The sequence below is a fragment of the Salvia hispanica genome, chromosome 3 (genome assembly GCF_029641045.1).
Source record: "Salvia hispanica isolate PSC_SH4W2 chromosome 3, Shi_PSC_v1, whole genome shotgun sequence".
NCBI lineage: Eukaryota > Viridiplantae > Streptophyta > Magnoliopsida > Lamiales > Lamiaceae > Salvia > Salvia hispanica.
The window spans coordinates 20,502,464-20,520,587 of NC_142694.1; the positions used below are offsets into that span (position 1 = coordinate 20,502,464).

An 18,124-nucleotide genomic window follows, 5' to 3' on the forward strand; every position below is an offset into this window, starting at 1 on the left:
TGCCCTATTCCTCATTATGCTCACAAACTGCGGTGGCGCCACCTCGGTCATGAATCTCGCTAGACGGGCATTCGCCATTTTTAGGATTTTCGAAAGAGAGAAGTAGAAAGTTTAGATGAAGATTGATTGATGAATGATGAATTGATGAATGATGGGAAGAGAATGGTTGAAATTTATAGACTTAGATGGATGATCAATAATGTCCGCTATTTATTTATTTATTAGTATTATTTATTGCTATTAGTTTTTTTATATGGATATAGATTGAGTCAATATTGTTATCCAATAGATTTTAGCACTTTGTGCCGAACTTGCTTTTGCAATTAAACTGGCGATGTGACCTCAAAGTGATGAGAGGTAGACACATTGACATGGTAGATATGGATGGGAACCACCATAGATCTCATTTTTAACGGTATCGATGATTTTAAATGCCTACTTTTAAAGACCGGATCGTAATTTATCTAGTAGAAACCAACGCATTGAGTCAGTAGCGATAGAGTGTGAGTTGAAATTGTATCGAGTTCTACTGACGAAGAAAATCTGATTTGTATCTAGCTAGCTAGTTGGTTCAATTTTGTGCAAATAGAAAATTAAGGCTTGATCACTACCCAAATTATATTATTAATTTGACTATTTTATTTATTAAAGAAACTAGTAGAGTTTTGTTTAACCGATTTTACCCAAAAATAACTAATACTCCATCTGTCCAATTAGAAATAAAACGTTTTCCTTTCTGGTCTGTCTCATTAAAAATGAAACGTTTCTAAAAATAGAAACAATACCCTCTCAACTTTTTCTTCTCTCTTACTTTACACTTTTTCATTAACTCACAAAATAACACAACATAAAATCATGTGCTGAAAAACAAATGTTGCATATTTAATGAGACGGAGGGAGTATAAAATAGCTGAATAAACTAATTAATTAGTTAACATTTAGAGAAAATTAAGACTGTCAAATGCACGGGTAGTGATAAAATATATGTATTTTATAAACTCTAAACTCTTTTACATAGTGTCAATATAGTGTAAAATTTCAAGATTTTGATGTCAACACAACGTCAACCATTGACACTGTGTTGATATTTTTTGTTGTTGTTATTTTGTCATCTGTTGACATTTTACAACAACTCAAGTTATAATTTGTTGTTTGTATAATATTTAAATTTTGCATTTAATTAGTCCCCAAATTTAAGCGTGTTTATTTTTGTGCAAAGTATTTATAATGACTAGTCTAACTAGCTTATAATGTCAAAAACTCACTTTTAGTCATAAGTGGAAGTTGAAAAGGCTAAATTAAATTGACAAGGACATACACCTATATAGCCTAGCATCAAGGCAACCTCAGGTAGCCTACATGTGACAAGTGGGAGTTCCATATCCAAGCATGAATTCTACAAATTTATTACAGTATGTCTTTTCCATATGCGTACGCTAGCTACTAGTAGTACGTAAAATTTTCTCTAGTTTATTTTATTTAATTTTAGTAGAAATATCAACAAACAATTTCAGTATCATATAATTTCCCATAAATATACAAAATATCAAAACAAGATAAAGATAAGACACTAACTTTGGTCCATAATATAACTGAAAATATTGTAAGTAGTTTGACTTTCAACTAATTAAATATTGTGATTTTTAGTAGTACTAAGTTGTCAAGGTGCTGTTTCATATGCCTAACTAAATAAGGAATTGTGGTTTTCGGCCTTGGACAACTGAGCTCCAAATCGTACCCAAGCTAGGACCAAGTCTTGAACCTAAGGGCAAAGCTGGAGCACGATAATTTGACGTGCGTCGCGATCTTTGCCTAAATTCCTTGTGTGCAAGTTACAAGTTGAAAACGAAGTTATTAATTTTACGCCGTATGAGGTTGATTGTCCTACAAAAAAACATGGAGGAAAGGATAAGTAGTTGCCTACTCTCGAGGGAAGAAGAAAATTAAAAAAATGTGCCTTTTAAAAGTCTATTATTTTTCTAAAAGTACGTCTTGTTTAATTAAAAAAAAAAAAAAAAAAAAACAGCTTTCTAGAGTCTCAAAGTTGGAAGAAATTTCAACTGCTAGATGAATTGTATCAATTGAGTTGTTGAACATATTAAACATAGCCTCATAATCTTGATTTGTTGCTATATTAAATCTTTACATGATTTCAGCTTTTAATAATGTTTCATCATGTCTCTTAGACACGTACACTATAGTATTAGATATTTGACTTGTGTACTTAGTTATTGATGTATACTCAATTTATAAAATTTACTAATGTACGAGGTTGTGTTGCTATATGAAGGTTGTTTTGCACATTTTTGCTCCTCGAAATGTTAAAAACATTATGTCGAATGACAAGAACTTAGTATGTGCCATTTCTCGTAGTTTCTACCTTCCTTTGGTCGTGCACTCCGGCAGTGTGCTTTTCTGATTTTTCTGCTACTCTTGGTTGTTGCTATGATGATGGTTTTTGTTGCTTTGGTGTTGTTTATATGTTGTTTTGCTTGTTCTTTAGATTTTTTTAGTATTCTAGTTATGTGCAACCTTTAGCTCGTCAATTGTTTGGTGATGGTAGTTTGGTTCTATTTCTTGTTGTTTTGATGTTTGTTACCTTTGTGTTGCATGTGTTTAATTTGTAGGTTTTTTTATTGTTCATCATATTTGGCTTTGAACTTGTCTAATGCATCGAAAAAAATGTCCAATACAATTTAGATCGTTCTACTCTCAATCTCATTCATCACTTTACAACTTGCTAGAGCTGGATTATAAAATTGTAAATTGAACTCTATAAATTATGGGAACAAACAAAAAATGACTTTTTGACTTTTAAGGTCACCAACAGCTAATATTAAGCACAAACATTTATTAGACGGTTTATCAGTCAATTCCATACTTGCGCAAAAAGGCAATTTTTGGAAATTTGATTTAATTATCTAGCTCGAATTAAATTATTTTCAAATGAGTATCATCAGCTGCAATTCATAAAAGAATACTCTTGAGTGGTTGATATTGGTGTAATTACTACAAATTCATTAAACCATCTTCCATTTGCAATTCCCATTTCTAAAGATTGTTTACCCTCCCTCCCTTCATGTTTTGAATCAAACATTGGGCAGGGCAACCCTCTCATCGTCTTCAAATTAAAAAAAAATAAAAATAAAAATGTGTATGTACAATTTGAGTGAAATCACAATCAAATAAATTTATTCAAAGAAAAGAGAGAGATATCGCAATCCCATGTATTCAAGATCACGTGCGCCGTGTAAGGCAGGGAAATTAAATTGAAATTAATCAAAAAAGGTGATAATTAATATGTTGTGATATCGATCTTTAAAAAGAAGTATTTTGGAGTTTAGCCGGAAAACGACGATACAAAATTGAAAGAGACTGCACAACGCCACCTTTTCCGACCAATTTCCACCGTTTCTTCCTCGAACCTCATCCACTTTCCAGAAATGCCTTTATCCTAAATTTTTTATTATTTATATTAGTGAATATATTGTACTCCAATTAAATTATATACTTTAATAATTCTTTAGTAAATTATTAAACAATGAAAATTGGCATCATATTACTTTATTATATAATTGAGTAATACTAGTATATAGTATACTCAAGAGTGTGCCTTCGAAAATAATCATAATGAACTTGTTGGTTTCATAAAATAATGACAAACAAATCTTAAATATACATTCCTAAGTAGCCAATTTCTATTTAAAAAAATCCATATTGCTTTATAAACTTACTCCCTCCGTCCACTAATACAAATTTTGACCGGGCACGAGTTTTAAAATATGTAATAGCAAGTGTGGATCCTACTTTTATATATTGGCTTTATATTAAAATGTGAGTGAAATAAAGTTAGTGGAAAATTAAAATATTACAAAAAGCAGTAAAAAAATAAATGAGACATCTATTAATAGACGGACGAAAATAGTAAAATGAGACACTTGTTAGTGGATGGAAGGACTAGGATTTTAATCAATATATATAGTTGCCATTAACAACCAGGATGGCCTAATTTTTCTTAGAGCATCCGCAATAGCGGACGAACGGACGGAAGAGCGACCGGCTAGCGGCTCGTCCGTCGCGTTCGTCCACTATTGGAGTCGGCTAGCGGGCGACGGACAAGCGGTCGCTCGTCCGTCCGATCGTCGATATTGTGCGGACGCGATTGGTGAGCGATCGGCGAACGCCAATTTTGTTTTTTTTTAAAAAAAAACAAAAACACTATATATGCGTCTCGTTGCACTTCATTCATTTACATCAATTGTATTAACGAGTTTCTCTTCCTTCTCTCTACATTTCTCATTTGATTTGTGGATTAAAAAATTGCTAGTGGTGGGGATGCTGACGAGTCGCGGCTAATTAACGAAGAGTTGCGGGCCTATACGCCCGGGAAGACAAATCGGATGGTGCAAGAACACTTGTGCCAGCAGCAGCAGCCAGCGGTTCCTCGACTCATCCATCATCGAGAACTAGTACCTTGGGACCACCTTGGTTCCCTCCAACGGTTGTTTGATGACTACTTCGTTGAGCAGCCGCAGTTTGGGATAACTTTTTCCGGCGACGTTTTAGGATGCACCGGCCACTATTTATGAGTATCGTGAACGCTTTAGAGCGTCGGTACAAGTATTTTAGGTTCACGAAGGATGCGAGTGGTAGACCTGGTCACTCACCTATACAGAAGTGCACTACTGCAATCAGGCAGTTGGCATACGGAGGCGCGGCCGACATGTTCTACGAGTACCTTCACATCGGCGAGATGACTGGCCGCAAGTGTCTGCAGCATTTTTGTCAGGGCATCATTCACATATTCGGGGAGAGGTATCTTCGGAAGCCTACCCCCGAAGACTGCCAGGCTCTAATGGATATGCACGGGTCGGTGCACGGGTTTCTCCGGATGTTGGGCAACATAGATTGTATGCATTGGGAATGGAAGTACTACCCCACCACTTGAAAAGGGATGTACACGACCGACTTCAAAGGCGTAAATCCCACGATGATCCTCGAAGCCGTAGCTGATTACCAGATATGGATTTAGCATGCGTAATTTGGGGTAGCCGGGTCGAACAACGACGTCAACGTCCTCCAGTCATCGCCCCTTTTCAACGAGCAGTGCAACGGCGTTGGTCCGACCCTCAGTTTCGTTGTCAACGAAACCAGCACGATATGAGCTACTATTTGGCGGATGATATATACCCTAGGTGGCCCGTGTTTGTGAAGACGATCAGATTCCCAATAGAGCAAAAGAAGATTTACTTTGAGTAATGACACGATGCGGCACGCAAGGATGTGGAGCGGGCATTTGGCGTGCTTCAGGTTCGATGGGTGGCAGTGAAGGGTCCAACACGGTTGTGGTATCAAAACTGCATTGTTGATGTCATGTACACATGTATTATCATGCACAACATGATTGTCGAACATGAAGGTCCAAAACTGACTGATTGGGCCAATAAAGATGTTGTCGGTCCAAGCCACGGCGTGGCCACCGCCAATGTACGAATGTGGATACTTCATAGGGATCCCGAAAAGGTCCAAGCATTTGCTTATCTTCAACAATAAGAAGCCCATATTAAACTCTAGAAATATATAATTGAAGAGTTATGGGAGCGGAGGAGTGCACGTTGATATCTATAATGTAATTTGTTTGAATCGTTTATTTTAATTGTACTATGTTAATTTTTTTTATTTAATGAAATTATTATTGTACTTTTTCTGTCCGTACTCGAGTCGAATTTTTAATTCTATAATTGTGAATTTGTTTTATTGGTTAGGACGTCGGTTAGTCCTAGTCCTAGGCTATTATTGTACAGTGGTTAGTCTTAGTGTTGTGGCAGGTACGATGGTTAGTTCTAGTGACGTGGCAGGGGGTATTTTTGGTTAGTTCTAGTGCTAGACTAATGGTTAGTCATACATATTATGGATGCTCTTAAGATCAAAAGGAAACTTACATCCGTTATCTTGATATGCACTTTTTGGTAATAAAACAAGGTTATCAAACAATGTCTTCAGATTTTTTTTCGAACTTAATTAAAGTGAAAGAAAGCCTTATTTCTTCTTCTTCTTCATTCTATTTATTGATTTTACACCCTCCAGTGTTGCATCGTGATTCCACCGCAAAGTAGAAGGTATTTTAATATATTACTCTCTCCGTCTCATTTTAGGAGTCTCGGTTTACTATTTTTGGATGTCCCCATATAGGAGTCCCAGTTGAAATATTCTATAAATGGTATTAGGCTCCACATTCCACTAAACTTTTACCATTCACATTTTATTATGAAACAAATATGAAAAAATAGGACTCACATTCCACTATCTTTTTTCACCAATTTTCCTTTACATTTTCTTAAAACTCATGCTGAACTCAACTTGGACTCCTAAAATGGGACGAAGGAAGTAATTTATAATAAAATGAGTAAAATGAGTTAGTGGAAAATAGAATCTATCACTAAAAGTAGTAAAATGTAAATGAGACATTTTACTGTGGACGGATGAAAAAAGAAACTTGCAACATTTAATTGAGGTGGGACATGGAGGGGATCATCTACTACTTATCCTACACCATCCTCTACTCCACCCCTCACAAACATAAAATATGATGGTAGGTCCATTACTTATGTTTGTGAGGGATGGAATAGAGGATGGTGTAGGATAAATAGTAGGTGATCCGCACTGGAACAGATGGTGTAATGTATAGTAAAAGTAAATTGTACAACACATATGAGTCTAGAAAAAATTAATTATTACCAAAATAAAAATTGTCCCGTTTAGGATGAGACACCTCTCAAAAAAATTATGACTCACTTAAACTGAGATAGGCGGATAAATAATAATTTAATAAAGGACCTAAACTGATCAGTCTATGCCCTAAAACTCATCCTCAAATACTCGCCACAAATTTCCTACGTGGAAAAAAAATATTCAATACTTGAAATAAATTTAGCAACGCGTTTCCACCACGTTACCTTAAAGCCACCACTACACACACATTACACATATATAAGTAGTATCAACCTTCTTGAAAAAACAACAAAAGAAATAAAACACTTAAACTTGAACATTCACCATGTCTTCCTCATCAATCCAAACAATCCCTCCCAAATCTCTCCACTCAAAACCTCTAGCTCCATTTTCAGCGATTGCACCACCTCAATATATCCAAGTGACCCGGCTTCGCCTCGACACGACCCTCGATGCCATAATCGAGGAGCCGTTGCTGATGCCGTCTGATGAGCTGCTCGAGGAGACGTCCGAGTTGATGTTGGAAATGGCCAAGTGTTGTTACATGATGTGTTATGAAAGAAAAGGCCTTTCTTTCATTCGGCTGTAGCTCCTTTTTTTTTTTTTAACTTTTTTTAGTGGTTGTAAGGGTTAATTTAGTTGGTATGTTGATTGGAGTAAGTTCCTTTGTTTTGTGTTGTTTGTTTCACTAGTATTTTGTACTGTAGCTGTGTGATACTTGAGCTATATCTTCTATTCTAGTGTCACCAGCATCTTTCACGTATAAATATTCGCAAAAATGTTGTGTTAGATTATTAGTGATGTATTTGAAATTTGTTAGTACGAGCGTAGTCAATGGATCCTGACGATGAGACTTTCTTAATTTTACATTGTAGCTGAGTTGTATCACCTTTTGGATTGAGTCAAAGTTTTTTATAGCAAAAAGTAACGCACTTAATTTATCTTAATTTACTTTCTTTTTAATTATTTATGATATTTTTTCTTCTATTTTATTGTCCCTTTATATAATCAATTAATTTTTTTTCTTTTGCTTTTTGAGTTTAAAGTAAACGTCTAAACTACATGTAGAGGGATGGAGGAAGTAGTAAAAATAAAAAATTATCCAGACATATTCATAATTGGAAAATTTAACAAATTTACTAAAATGAACTAGACCGCAATCACGGCAGTTCTCAGCGAAGATCTTCCAAAAAATTTTGGAGTACTTTTAATAATGATTTATTCCATCCGATCCGCTTTGAACTGACACAAGAATTAATGCACAGTTGGACCAGTAAGGAAAAGGAGGAGAAAGGTTATTAAAATAATGTTGGTGAATAGTAAGATCCACATTATTACTAGTATTTAATGAGTTATAATGGTGGGTTATAATGACATAAGTTGTAAATAAATTAATGTGTATATATAATGAGTTTGAAATAACTCTCCATAAATGGAAATGCTCATATTTTATGGGACGGATGAAAATTGAATGTGCACATATTTTTATGGGACAGAGAGAATAATATTTATTAGCGACTTCTCATGCATCCTAAATTATTACTCCATTCGGTTCCCAATAGATGTTTGATATTTGACCAATGCATGTTTTAGAAAATTGTATTTTTTTTATGATGGAAAATGGTTAGAAAAAAAATTAGTAGAGTGTGAGCCATATTTTTATACTCCCTCCATCCAAAAAAAATAGAGTAATTTGTGTATGACACGGGTTTTAATGTATAATTGGTAAAGTAAGAGAAAAGGGAAAAAAAGTAAGAGAGAAGAGGCATACTTTCTTAGGCATAGCGTACATGGCGGCGCGTGAGTGGTTTTTGCCGTGTATGGGCATGTCGGATCCCTGCCTAGGCAGCGACGGCGGAGAAAAAGTAAGTGAGAAGTAGTGTTAGTGGAATGATGTGTGGGGTTATTATTTGTTGAAAACTTTTCATAAATAAATGTGCTCGATTTGTTGTGGACGACCAAAAATGATAATTGTGCTTTATTTTTTGTGGATGGAGGGAGTATAGTACTTCCTCCGTCCCATAATAAATGTTTCATTTTCCTTTTTAGTTTATTTCACATAGGATATCACATTTCCTTTTCGGGGAAAAAGCTCTCTCCCACATTAATATAAATACTCCCTCCGTCCCATTGAAGATGACTCACTTTCCTTTTTGGTTTGTCCCAACTAAGATGACCCATTACTTAAAATGGAAACACCTTTATCTCTACTTTATTCCCTCTGTCTTACTTTACTCTCTCCTCTTAACACACAAAATATAACTGCATAAAATCTTGTGCCACCCAAGAAAGGGATCATCTTCCTTGGGACGAAAGGAATATAATACTATTTACTCTCTCCACCTAACACACAAAGTATCTCCTAAAATCTCGTATCATTTCTCAAATATGTCATCTATTATGGGACGGATGGAGTACTAAGTTTAACCATAATTGTAAGGAGAATAATAAGTATAATATGAGGATCATTTCCTAAATATCGTTAAAATAAAATAAATTATTTATTGAGATCCATCCACAAATAAGGAAATATGGAAATGGAACAATTAACGCGGCAAGGGAGTACTCCATAAGATCAAAAAACACGAATGATATTATGCTGGTAAAAGTTTTTAAAATATAGACGGTGAAAATTTCAGTAGAGCTGAAATATTGAACAATTCAAAAGAATAGATTCCTCAAACAACAATAATCAAGAAAACCAAACACCTGGCATTCTGTTCTGCCATTAATTTCCACAATTCAAGGTCCTTCAACAGTTTCCCTTCCCCCATATGAATACAATAAAAACCACTTTACAATCGCCATCTTCACATTCCCTACAAGAATCTGTGTAGAATATTTTGGTGGTGCAAAACAAAGATGAGAAAGCAAATGAGGTATGAGAACTGGGTTGAGGTTGCACCAGCGCCAGTAATCTTCCCACAGAAGGCTTCAAACGCTCCGAATCTCGAGACGATAGCGGAGGAAGGATTGGAGAAGATGGATGCCGCTGGCCATAAGGTGTGCCCAGCGATGCCCTTCGAAACAGAATATTAGGCATCATTTGAAAGCAAAGAGTCCATTATAAGTGTTTCCTCTTTGTGTGTTGTACTAATATGTAGGAAATGTTTGGTGAAGCATAATTCCAACTCCCATTTCTCTTTGCCCTTCTCAAAGATTTCCCATCGCCCCACGGGCGCAGAAGCTCCGAGGAGAGACACGGCCGGCCAGCAGCAGCAGACGCGGCCAACTAAGGGATTTCAAGAACGTAAATGAATGGAGCTAGCTAGGCAGACAAAGCAAATGACTGATGATGCACGGACAAGGCAGTGATTATACGGACAAAGCAGTCCGAATAAGAGTAGCAGATAACATAAGCATGGCTTCTTTTTCAGAAATATTTCTGCTATCTTAGGTTACATGTATTCTTCTATGTAGGTATATAGTTCATCACTTAAATATGTTCTCTTCAAAACTCAATTCAAGTATTACTACCTACTCCTGTCTGGAGCTCAGATTCCTCAATCTTAATCTGGATCCTCAACCAATATCATAACTTCATTTACAAAAATCTATTCGAAAATATATGTGCGCACGCGCACAAACACATATTATATCAGCTCATGAAGAGCGGTGTGCCAAGATACAATCATATTAATGATATTTCATATACAATAAACAGATTAACACCAAAACCATAAACCAACAAATTAGAAAGAGAAACACATACAATTGGAGCAACGTTCTCTCAGTGACATTGACTCAGCTTCGATTCCAGCTGCCGTGGACTTCATTTACTGCAACACAGTTTCACGAACCGGAGCTGAAGCTGGTCACTTAATTTAAACGCCTGCTGACGAGAGAGAGATCAGTCGAGTACTCGCTCTAAAAAGGCGATGAAAATGCAAGATATAATTTGATGGAAGATTACCTGAAAAAGAAAAAAACTTGAGCCTCTTACTGTGACTCTCTTACACTAAACATCTTAAAATAGCTTCTAATCTCCGAATATTTAAACAGTGATCGAAAAATAACAGAAGCATGAGAATGACACTCTTATATGGAGTAACAAACAAGAAAATTACATGTCACAAAAAGAACTAACTCCCGCCAATGGCCCTCTCAACTTAGTAGTGAATATAAAATTTGTACAAATACTGTAACAGTAAAGTTACAAAATCATCCATCATCCATTATATAAATACGAGTTACATTATAAAAGATGGTATACTCAAAATTCATGGATCTCTACGTTACAACATGCATTTCTAATCCTTGAAATTTAAAAACCTACTAGCTCTGATGAATAGTTTGGTCGCTTGGTCCTCTGATGATTTTTCCGAACATCTGCTCGACTGAAGGCCCCATCTCATGGACTAGCTTGACTGATTCCGAAAGCCGATTGAGAAGATTTATTGAAGCAATAACCTCGTTTCTTTGCAGTTGCAGCTGAAAAATGAATATGATATGTTGGTCAGATACAAACACAAAATCAGGCATGACCTAAGAATAAGATGGGAGGTGTTTGTGAACTTACTCGCTGAGCAGATGGTTGGTCGCCATTGACGGAGAACAAAATTTTTAGTGCAGTCCCGAGTCCCAGAACCTGAAGCTTCCCCCAAAGACGGCACTTTTCACACCCAATGCAATCCATCAATGCGCTGCAGGTTCAACAAAACAATTTAGTTGCTACTAGTGAAAAGTATCATGTTTGAATGTAATAAAAGAGACAAAACTAAGAAGCAGCTATTCCATAGAGAAACCTTATATTTCGGAACTGTTTCTGTGTCTGCTTCATCAGTTCTGGTCCACTCTGGCCTTTCCACAGTTTAGCTTCGTCAAATGGTTTAGGGCAGGCAGATAGCAGTTGATGATCGTTAAGCAGCTTCTTCAACAAGAGCTGTGTATTCATGTCGTCTAATGGATTTCCAGTATCGTAGTCAGCTTGCTCCAGATATTCCTTAGCCTTATCGCAATTACCCAATAAATGTAAGGAGTAACATAGAGAATGAAAATAACAAACACTCAAGGTAGACAAACTCACTTTTAACACTGATCGAAGTGCAAAAAGAAAAGTGAAGTACAAGTTTCGGACACGATCAGGATGTTTCAAGACCCGGTCATACATTAATGAATAGTTTTGGCCCCACTGCAACAGGTAAATTATGAAACTTGTTACTCATGGGAATCAAGTGAAGAAATATGACAGAATGAAATTCACTCCAATACATGTAAAGCTTTTACTCCCTCTGTCCATGAAAAATAGGGCACTTTGTGAATGGCACGGGTTTTAATGTAAAATTGGTAAAGTAAGAGAGAAGGGAAAAAAATACGAGCGAAGTGTGTTAGTGGAATGTGGGGTCCATATTATTAGTAAGAGAGAAGCGAAAAAAGTAAGAGAGAAGTTGTTTAAAACTTTCCTTCTTTGAATGTACCCTATTTTTCGTGGATAACCAAAAATGGCAAATATGCCCTATTTTTCATGGACGGAGGGAGTATTATTTTCAACAGCGTTGTATCATACTACTCAGATTCTAGCATATATAGGTATGAGAGTAAGACTGTACCGTGTTTGTTTTCTCATCGAGCAGATACTCAGCAGCAATGTGAATCGAGATGGATGAATGAAGACCAGATATCAACTTATACAATATTCTCTTCTCTTGGCACTCCTCAGATGGATCTACAGAGCATGCCAATGATTTCAAGTCCAATAAGAAAAGGCCGATAATGCAAAAGATGATACGAAGTGAATCTCAAGCAGTTAAGAAATCATTCATTTATGCAAGATATCAGATTCTAAAATCAAGTCCTGTTCCCAACAACCATCATGATTAAAGAGACTTACAATTGTAGCAGTTCTCTGCATAAATTGCATCCCATATTCTTCTTGCAGAGGGACCACTATAGCCTGTGTAGCGTTCAGGATTCAGTTGTAGATCCACATATGTCATGTCAGCTGCAAGGAAAATGCATAATTACAATTTCACATTAACAGCCAATGAAAAACATAACGATAAAACAGATAAGTAGAATAAATTTACAGAATGAATTATCAGAGATGCAGCAAGCAATCAGTATCGACTGAATTAGAATAGGAATTAGCTACAAAGTTTAAATTGCAGGAGGCATCACTCAAAATCAATGATTATACGAACAAGGAAAAATGCACAAGTAGTGATGGGCACCATTATCTGTCTCATCATCATTTGTCCATGGATTATCCACCTCCATCCAGCCTTTGAAAGCTTTAGCATCTACTGTGCGATCTACAGCAGCCTCAGGCTTTTCCTCTTGACAAACTAGTTTATCTGACAAGAGACCAGTTCCAGAAGGTTTCCGAAATGATTCAGGAAACTCATTCTCTGGGCATTCACAGACGCTGCAATCCCTCAAATGGCAAAGACCATCATCCGGCCAGAAAGGGCAATCACACCACAATTTTACCTATTGCAATAAATACAACAATAAGGTTGCAAGCATACAGGTGATCAAAGAACCAGAAGCATATAAGCAACTACACAGTGAAAAGAACATCAAGGATCCTAGAAGAATGTGTAGAAATCCGAATGCTTCATCAATCGAGCTTAACCAATAATTAGTAATATCACTCCTATCATCTCAAGAACTATTTACGCATACATTAAAATTGTAAATGGATATAGTGTCGAGCCGGATTCAAGCAAAATGACTTGTCCAAATGAAACAACTAAGGCAATTAAATTAAGAAATCAAAAAATAATAAAAAAGATATGCAGAGAAGTAATCATTTGACATCTCAACAAAGAGTAAACTAGATGGATCATTTACTAGACAATTGTATGAGTTTAGATATACAACTATAATTTCTGACCTTAAAGTATCGGAAGAATGGATATTTCACAATCTGTTGGAGCAAGGGATACAACACCTCCACATTGATCCGATCCACGGTCTCATACTCACAACAACAATCCTCCACAAGTCCATGATATTTAAGCCCTTCCTACATATATATACATTTCCATGCAGGAAAAAGTTGAAATAAAGGCTAAAAATCCACCAATTAAAGGTCGAAATCCGAAAAACAAAAACCATACCTGAGAGCAATAGCAGCTTTTGATGCGATCAATCAAGGCGACCGGAGAGTTCCTCGGAACAAACGAAATAGCAAGGACGAGAGCGACGGCAGCGCCGATGAAAATCAGATACCATTGATTCACGCGTGATTTCTTTGCGTCTTCCGATTTCACCATTTCAGGTAAGAATGAAGCGAATTAGAATTGAAATCTCGATTGTTTGCCAGTTTCGGATTGAAGGCGTAGCGTTTATAGAAATGAGAGAGCGAGCCATTAAATTGGTGGGAAGAAAAAGGCGCAGTGGAAATACGAAATGTTGCGGGCGGTGGTTGATGGTATTGTTCTACTTTGCAGAAACTACTAGACTGAAAAGGTGATTACATCCAGAATTATCTTCAAATCCCAAATACTCTAAATTAAAAGTCAAAACTATTAAGTTTAGCAGAAGTCGCGTCCTAAAAAAGGCTTTAAACTTTAAATGCATACTCCTGCATATTATAGAAATGGGAAATGGGCTAATTAAGGAGTTGGGGGTGGGAATTTGGATATCCATGGGTGCCCGACCTTAAAAGTTGAGTACCCAAATTTAAAAATCGTCTAAATACCCACTCAATATTCGACCCGATATATTTTTCGGGTATCCAAATACCCCCACGGTATCTAAACCTGATTATTAGGTACCCAAATACCTGACTCTTTACATGTATTAATAATTAATAAAAACTATTAAGATTAAAAAATGTATTAAATTTTTGTGAAGCTAAAATTCTCTTTATTCCTTGAGAAAATTAGATTTATTTTTATTTTCTATGCTAATTATGTCTTTTATGAACTTAAAAATGTCAATTGTATTGCTGAGGGAGACCAGTGACTAACTAAATTCTCTTACTTAAAAGTTTGATTGCGCAAATTTAAGTTCTTTCAATAATTCTCCGTACCTGAAATATATTTTGATGGAAAACCGGCCAATCCTTTCGATGACGCACAGTCCACGTGTACACTAGTCCGAGTAGGGACTCTTCCCTTGCTTGACCCGAATTCGATTTATAAATTTTGACGTAGCACATTTGATATAACCAAAACAGATAGGCATCATCACGTAAAATAAATCATTTATGAAAAGATAAATAAATAAATATTATCTCAAATATACTTCATATTTTTATCCATAAAAGGTAGTAGTAATCTATTTAGCCTCGAAAAAATAAGTACAAGCGGATGATATGCATCCTATCTTCTCGTTCTTTCAAATATTAACAATTTTGTTTTAATTAAATCCGGAGGTTTAATCATTAATATTAATTGATCGAGAGATTAATTAATTTAATAAATCCGAATATTTACTTGAATTGAATTATACAAATTCAACTATTAATATTAATTCATGAAAACTTAAACCCAAGCAATTAATACTCCAAGCGTGATAATCTGTTGTGGCCTAACAAGTTTCTTAGGCCCAATATATAAATTAAAATCTCAAGCCCAAATATAAGTTGTATAACTTAAAATGGCCCTACCAAAAGAAATTAAATAAAAGTCCTGGAAATTTGATATAATGAAAATAAGGTATACTGAAGTTTGATATACTGAAATTTTGGTAAGATAAAGGTATGATTTTTTTTACCGAGTTTTTGGTAAGGTATACCGACATATCCATCCCTAATACGCACTTAGTGATCCGAGTTTCAACATCAGACATTTAAATTGTTTTATACAAATATAACCCTAACAAGCTAATATTTAACACATTGATAAGTTTAGAGGGTTTAAATGTGTAGGCTCTCCATCCTATAGAAATAGATTAATTTGGGATAATACGAGTTTTAATGCGTAATTGATAAAATAAGAGAGAAAAAGAAAAATTGATTGAAATAATATAGTGGATGCAGGAGTCATATAAGAGAAAAAAAAAAAAAGATTTTCACAAATAAATATGGACTTCTTTTATAGGACAAACGAAAAAAGTAGCCTATTTCTGTAAAAATGGAGGGAGTATTTCCCAAACTTTGCATTACAAAATCTTGAAATTAAGAAAGAAAAAAAAAATACCTTATATACGACCAAAGAAAAATTTTCAAGTTTGATTTGATATATCTTCAAAAATTGATTTTACCTATATTTATTTGTCGTATTAAACTATTAATGCTTTTTTCTGCTTGTATTATACTATCAGCCGCGCAGGCCAGGCCCATTTCATTATCTAGCAGGCTAGTATGCTTAGCTCGACCCAAATTAGTGAGGCCATGAAATCTCGGATATGGGCCAGATTCATATGATACTAGGAATTGAGCTTAGTTCAATAACTAAGGGGAAAATATATTTAATTAGAGAACAAGAGAGAGGATAACGTAGATCAGTGTTCTCTGTATTACTTTTTCTCTTACTTTATTTTTCTCCATTTTAATTAATTATTAGTATTATTCTTTTAAAATAATCAGTAAGAAATAAAATGTGACTAGATACCAAAAATTACTTAATTGAAGTACTATTTTTTAAATTTTTTAGTTTTTTTTTCGTTGCACTTATATCTTTCGCGGTTTTTATTCTTTAAAAATATCACTAGACGTCCTTAGACATTGATTAAATGTCACTAGAAGAAATTTTGCACTTTAAAAGATCTTTTAGACCAAAATACACTCAGATTATAAGAATGAGTTTTTATTTATATAATTTTCATAAAAGAGAGAACTGCTATTTTGGTTCATTCATTTCTGATTAAATATACTCAAGAAAACTTGTCAACATATGTATAATTGCTCGTTACAACACATACTTTAAGAGAAGTTAATGAATCAAACTTACAGTACTCTCTTTCATAAAAAAACATAAATAATTATTATAGTCTTGAGGGTATTTTACTTTGGTAACAAAAAAAATTTGCAAAAGTCTTTCCAGCGACAATGTGTATGATGATATTTTTAAAGAATATGGAGGAGTTAATTCTAATAAAATTTATGAGTTTGAGATATCTACTTGATTACCATTTTTAGGATTGAACTAATCAGATAACAATGTTATTCTGGGTTGGACTTTTTTTTCCTTCTAACTTTAACTATTCATATTTGAAACCTAATGATATCACTACTATTTTCTGCACATTTGAAGAGTCGTGCTATTTTTCAACTAGATCCCATATCGAAACATAAAGTCTAATTAACAAATACTCCCTACATATTATTCATAATAATATTAACTCTCCATCTACTTACAAGAATCTAAAAGCCTCACTTTAGGGACGAAAAAAACTTGGACAAGAATCTATTGAATTTGGTTCATCTCCAAATTCTTTCGATTCATGACAGCTTGAAGCCTAATCTGCCTATTAAATCGTCGAATAAATTCCTCAACTCTTGTATTCAATTCTTCATTCGACATACTTGAAAACTCATCAAGCCTCTCCTCTTCCAATAATCCATGATCTTCGCAATCATGTTGTTTCTCCGACAATGTTCTATGCAAAACCACCGCCTTTCCCTCTTCGGAGTTGTGCCACGTCGCCCTCTCCTCGAACGGGATGATTGCGCCGTTTTTTGGCGACGTGGCACTAGTGCCTTGGACAATCATTCGCTCCATGTTGCTTTTTGGTGATGTGTAATTGAGCACATGTTTTTCGTCTAGTAAATCGTGTCGTTTTGCTGACGAAAAGGCGGCGAAATCTACGGCAGCGATGAGGATGAGGGTGTTTGATATGAAAAACCAAAATTTGGTGGTGTAGATTAGGGTTGATGGTGAAAGGTTGAAGGTGTAGAACACACATATGTATATGACTAGGGATGATAAAAATGCCCAAAATGATTTTAGATTGGGATTGTTCATTTTTACTTTTCCCAAGCTTTGCTTTTTGGGATTTTTGTGGAATTTTTTAAAATTCAAGGGGTTTTCTGGGAATTCTGCAAATGGGATGGCCATTTTTTGGAGGAATTTGGGTGGTTTGATTTTGATTAGGAGGGTGAGATTTTGTGAAAAATAATGGAAATGGAGAGGGGAATTTATAGGAGTTGGAAGTGGGAGCTCTATAATAATAGATTAATAACTAAGTACTAATACGTAAAGAAGTTAACTTATTAATGATTGATTACTTACTTATCAACATTAGCATCATCATAGATTTACAAAATCAAGATATGTTCTGTTTGTTATTATCTTTGGCTGTCTTGGAATAAGTGTTACATGCCGTCAAAACTATGCATTAACAAAATAGATAAATTTATTAATTCTTTTTACCTTTGATTACTCCATGAAAAATCGATCAATGTAAAAATTGTTTTGAGGATGATGATGAGATGAAATGTGAAGTAGAATATTTGTTTTTCTATAAAATTTTGAAATATTTTGGTATAGGAGGAGACCGA

At 35.1% G+C, this 18,124-nt stretch overlaps 3 protein-coding genes across 11 annotated transcripts; 1 reads left to right on the plus strand and 2 right to left on the minus strand.

The window, feature by feature from the left end:
- Positions 1–4,585: 4,585 nt before the first annotated feature.
- Positions 4,586–5,553, plus strand: LOC148930350 (uncharacterized). Its single transcript, XM_089066434.1, has 2 exons — positions 4,586–4,910; positions 5,420–5,553. Exons 1-2 carry the CDS (start codon positions 4,586–4,588, stop codon positions 5,551–5,553), a joined length of 459 nt encoding a protein of 152 aa, XP_088922560.1.
- Positions 5,554–9,429: 3,876 nt separating this feature from the next.
- On the minus strand, positions 9,430–14,147 carry LOC125216417 (endoplasmic reticulum oxidoreductin-1-like). 9 transcript variants are annotated; one of them, XR_016136159.1, is made up of 12 exons: positions 13,794–14,143; positions 13,568–13,699; positions 12,903–13,161; positions 12,563–12,673; positions 12,282–12,397; positions 11,759–11,863; positions 11,478–11,680; positions 11,252–11,375; positions 11,009–11,163; positions 10,445–10,567; positions 9,638–9,964; positions 9,430–9,561 (listed from the first exon to the last, which is right to left on the minus strand). XR_016136159.1 is itself a non-coding variant. In XM_048118122.2 (10 exons), exons 1-10 carry the CDS (start codon positions 13,947–13,949, stop codon positions 10,552–10,554), a joined length of 1,377 nt encoding a protein of 458 aa, XP_047974079.1. In that variant the 5' UTR covers positions 13,950–14,143; the 3' UTR covers positions 9,430–10,551. The 9 variants fall into 9 exon arrangements, 2 of the variants coding, with proteins under 2 accessions (XP_047974079.1, XP_088922394.1); XR_016136160.1 differs by having other exon boundaries at positions 9,430–9,964; positions 10,445–10,564; XR_007175410.2 differs by having other exon boundaries at positions 9,430–9,752.
- Positions 14,148–16,905: 2,758 nt separating this feature from the next.
- LOC125211181 (uncharacterized) lies at positions 16,906–17,713 on the minus strand. Its single transcript, XM_048110887.2, has one exon. It carries the CDS (start codon positions 17,679–17,681, stop codon positions 17,031–17,033), a length of 651 nt encoding a protein of 216 aa, XP_047966844.1. The 5' UTR covers positions 17,682–17,713; the 3' UTR covers positions 16,906–17,030.
- Positions 17,714–18,124: the final 411 nt, after the last annotated feature.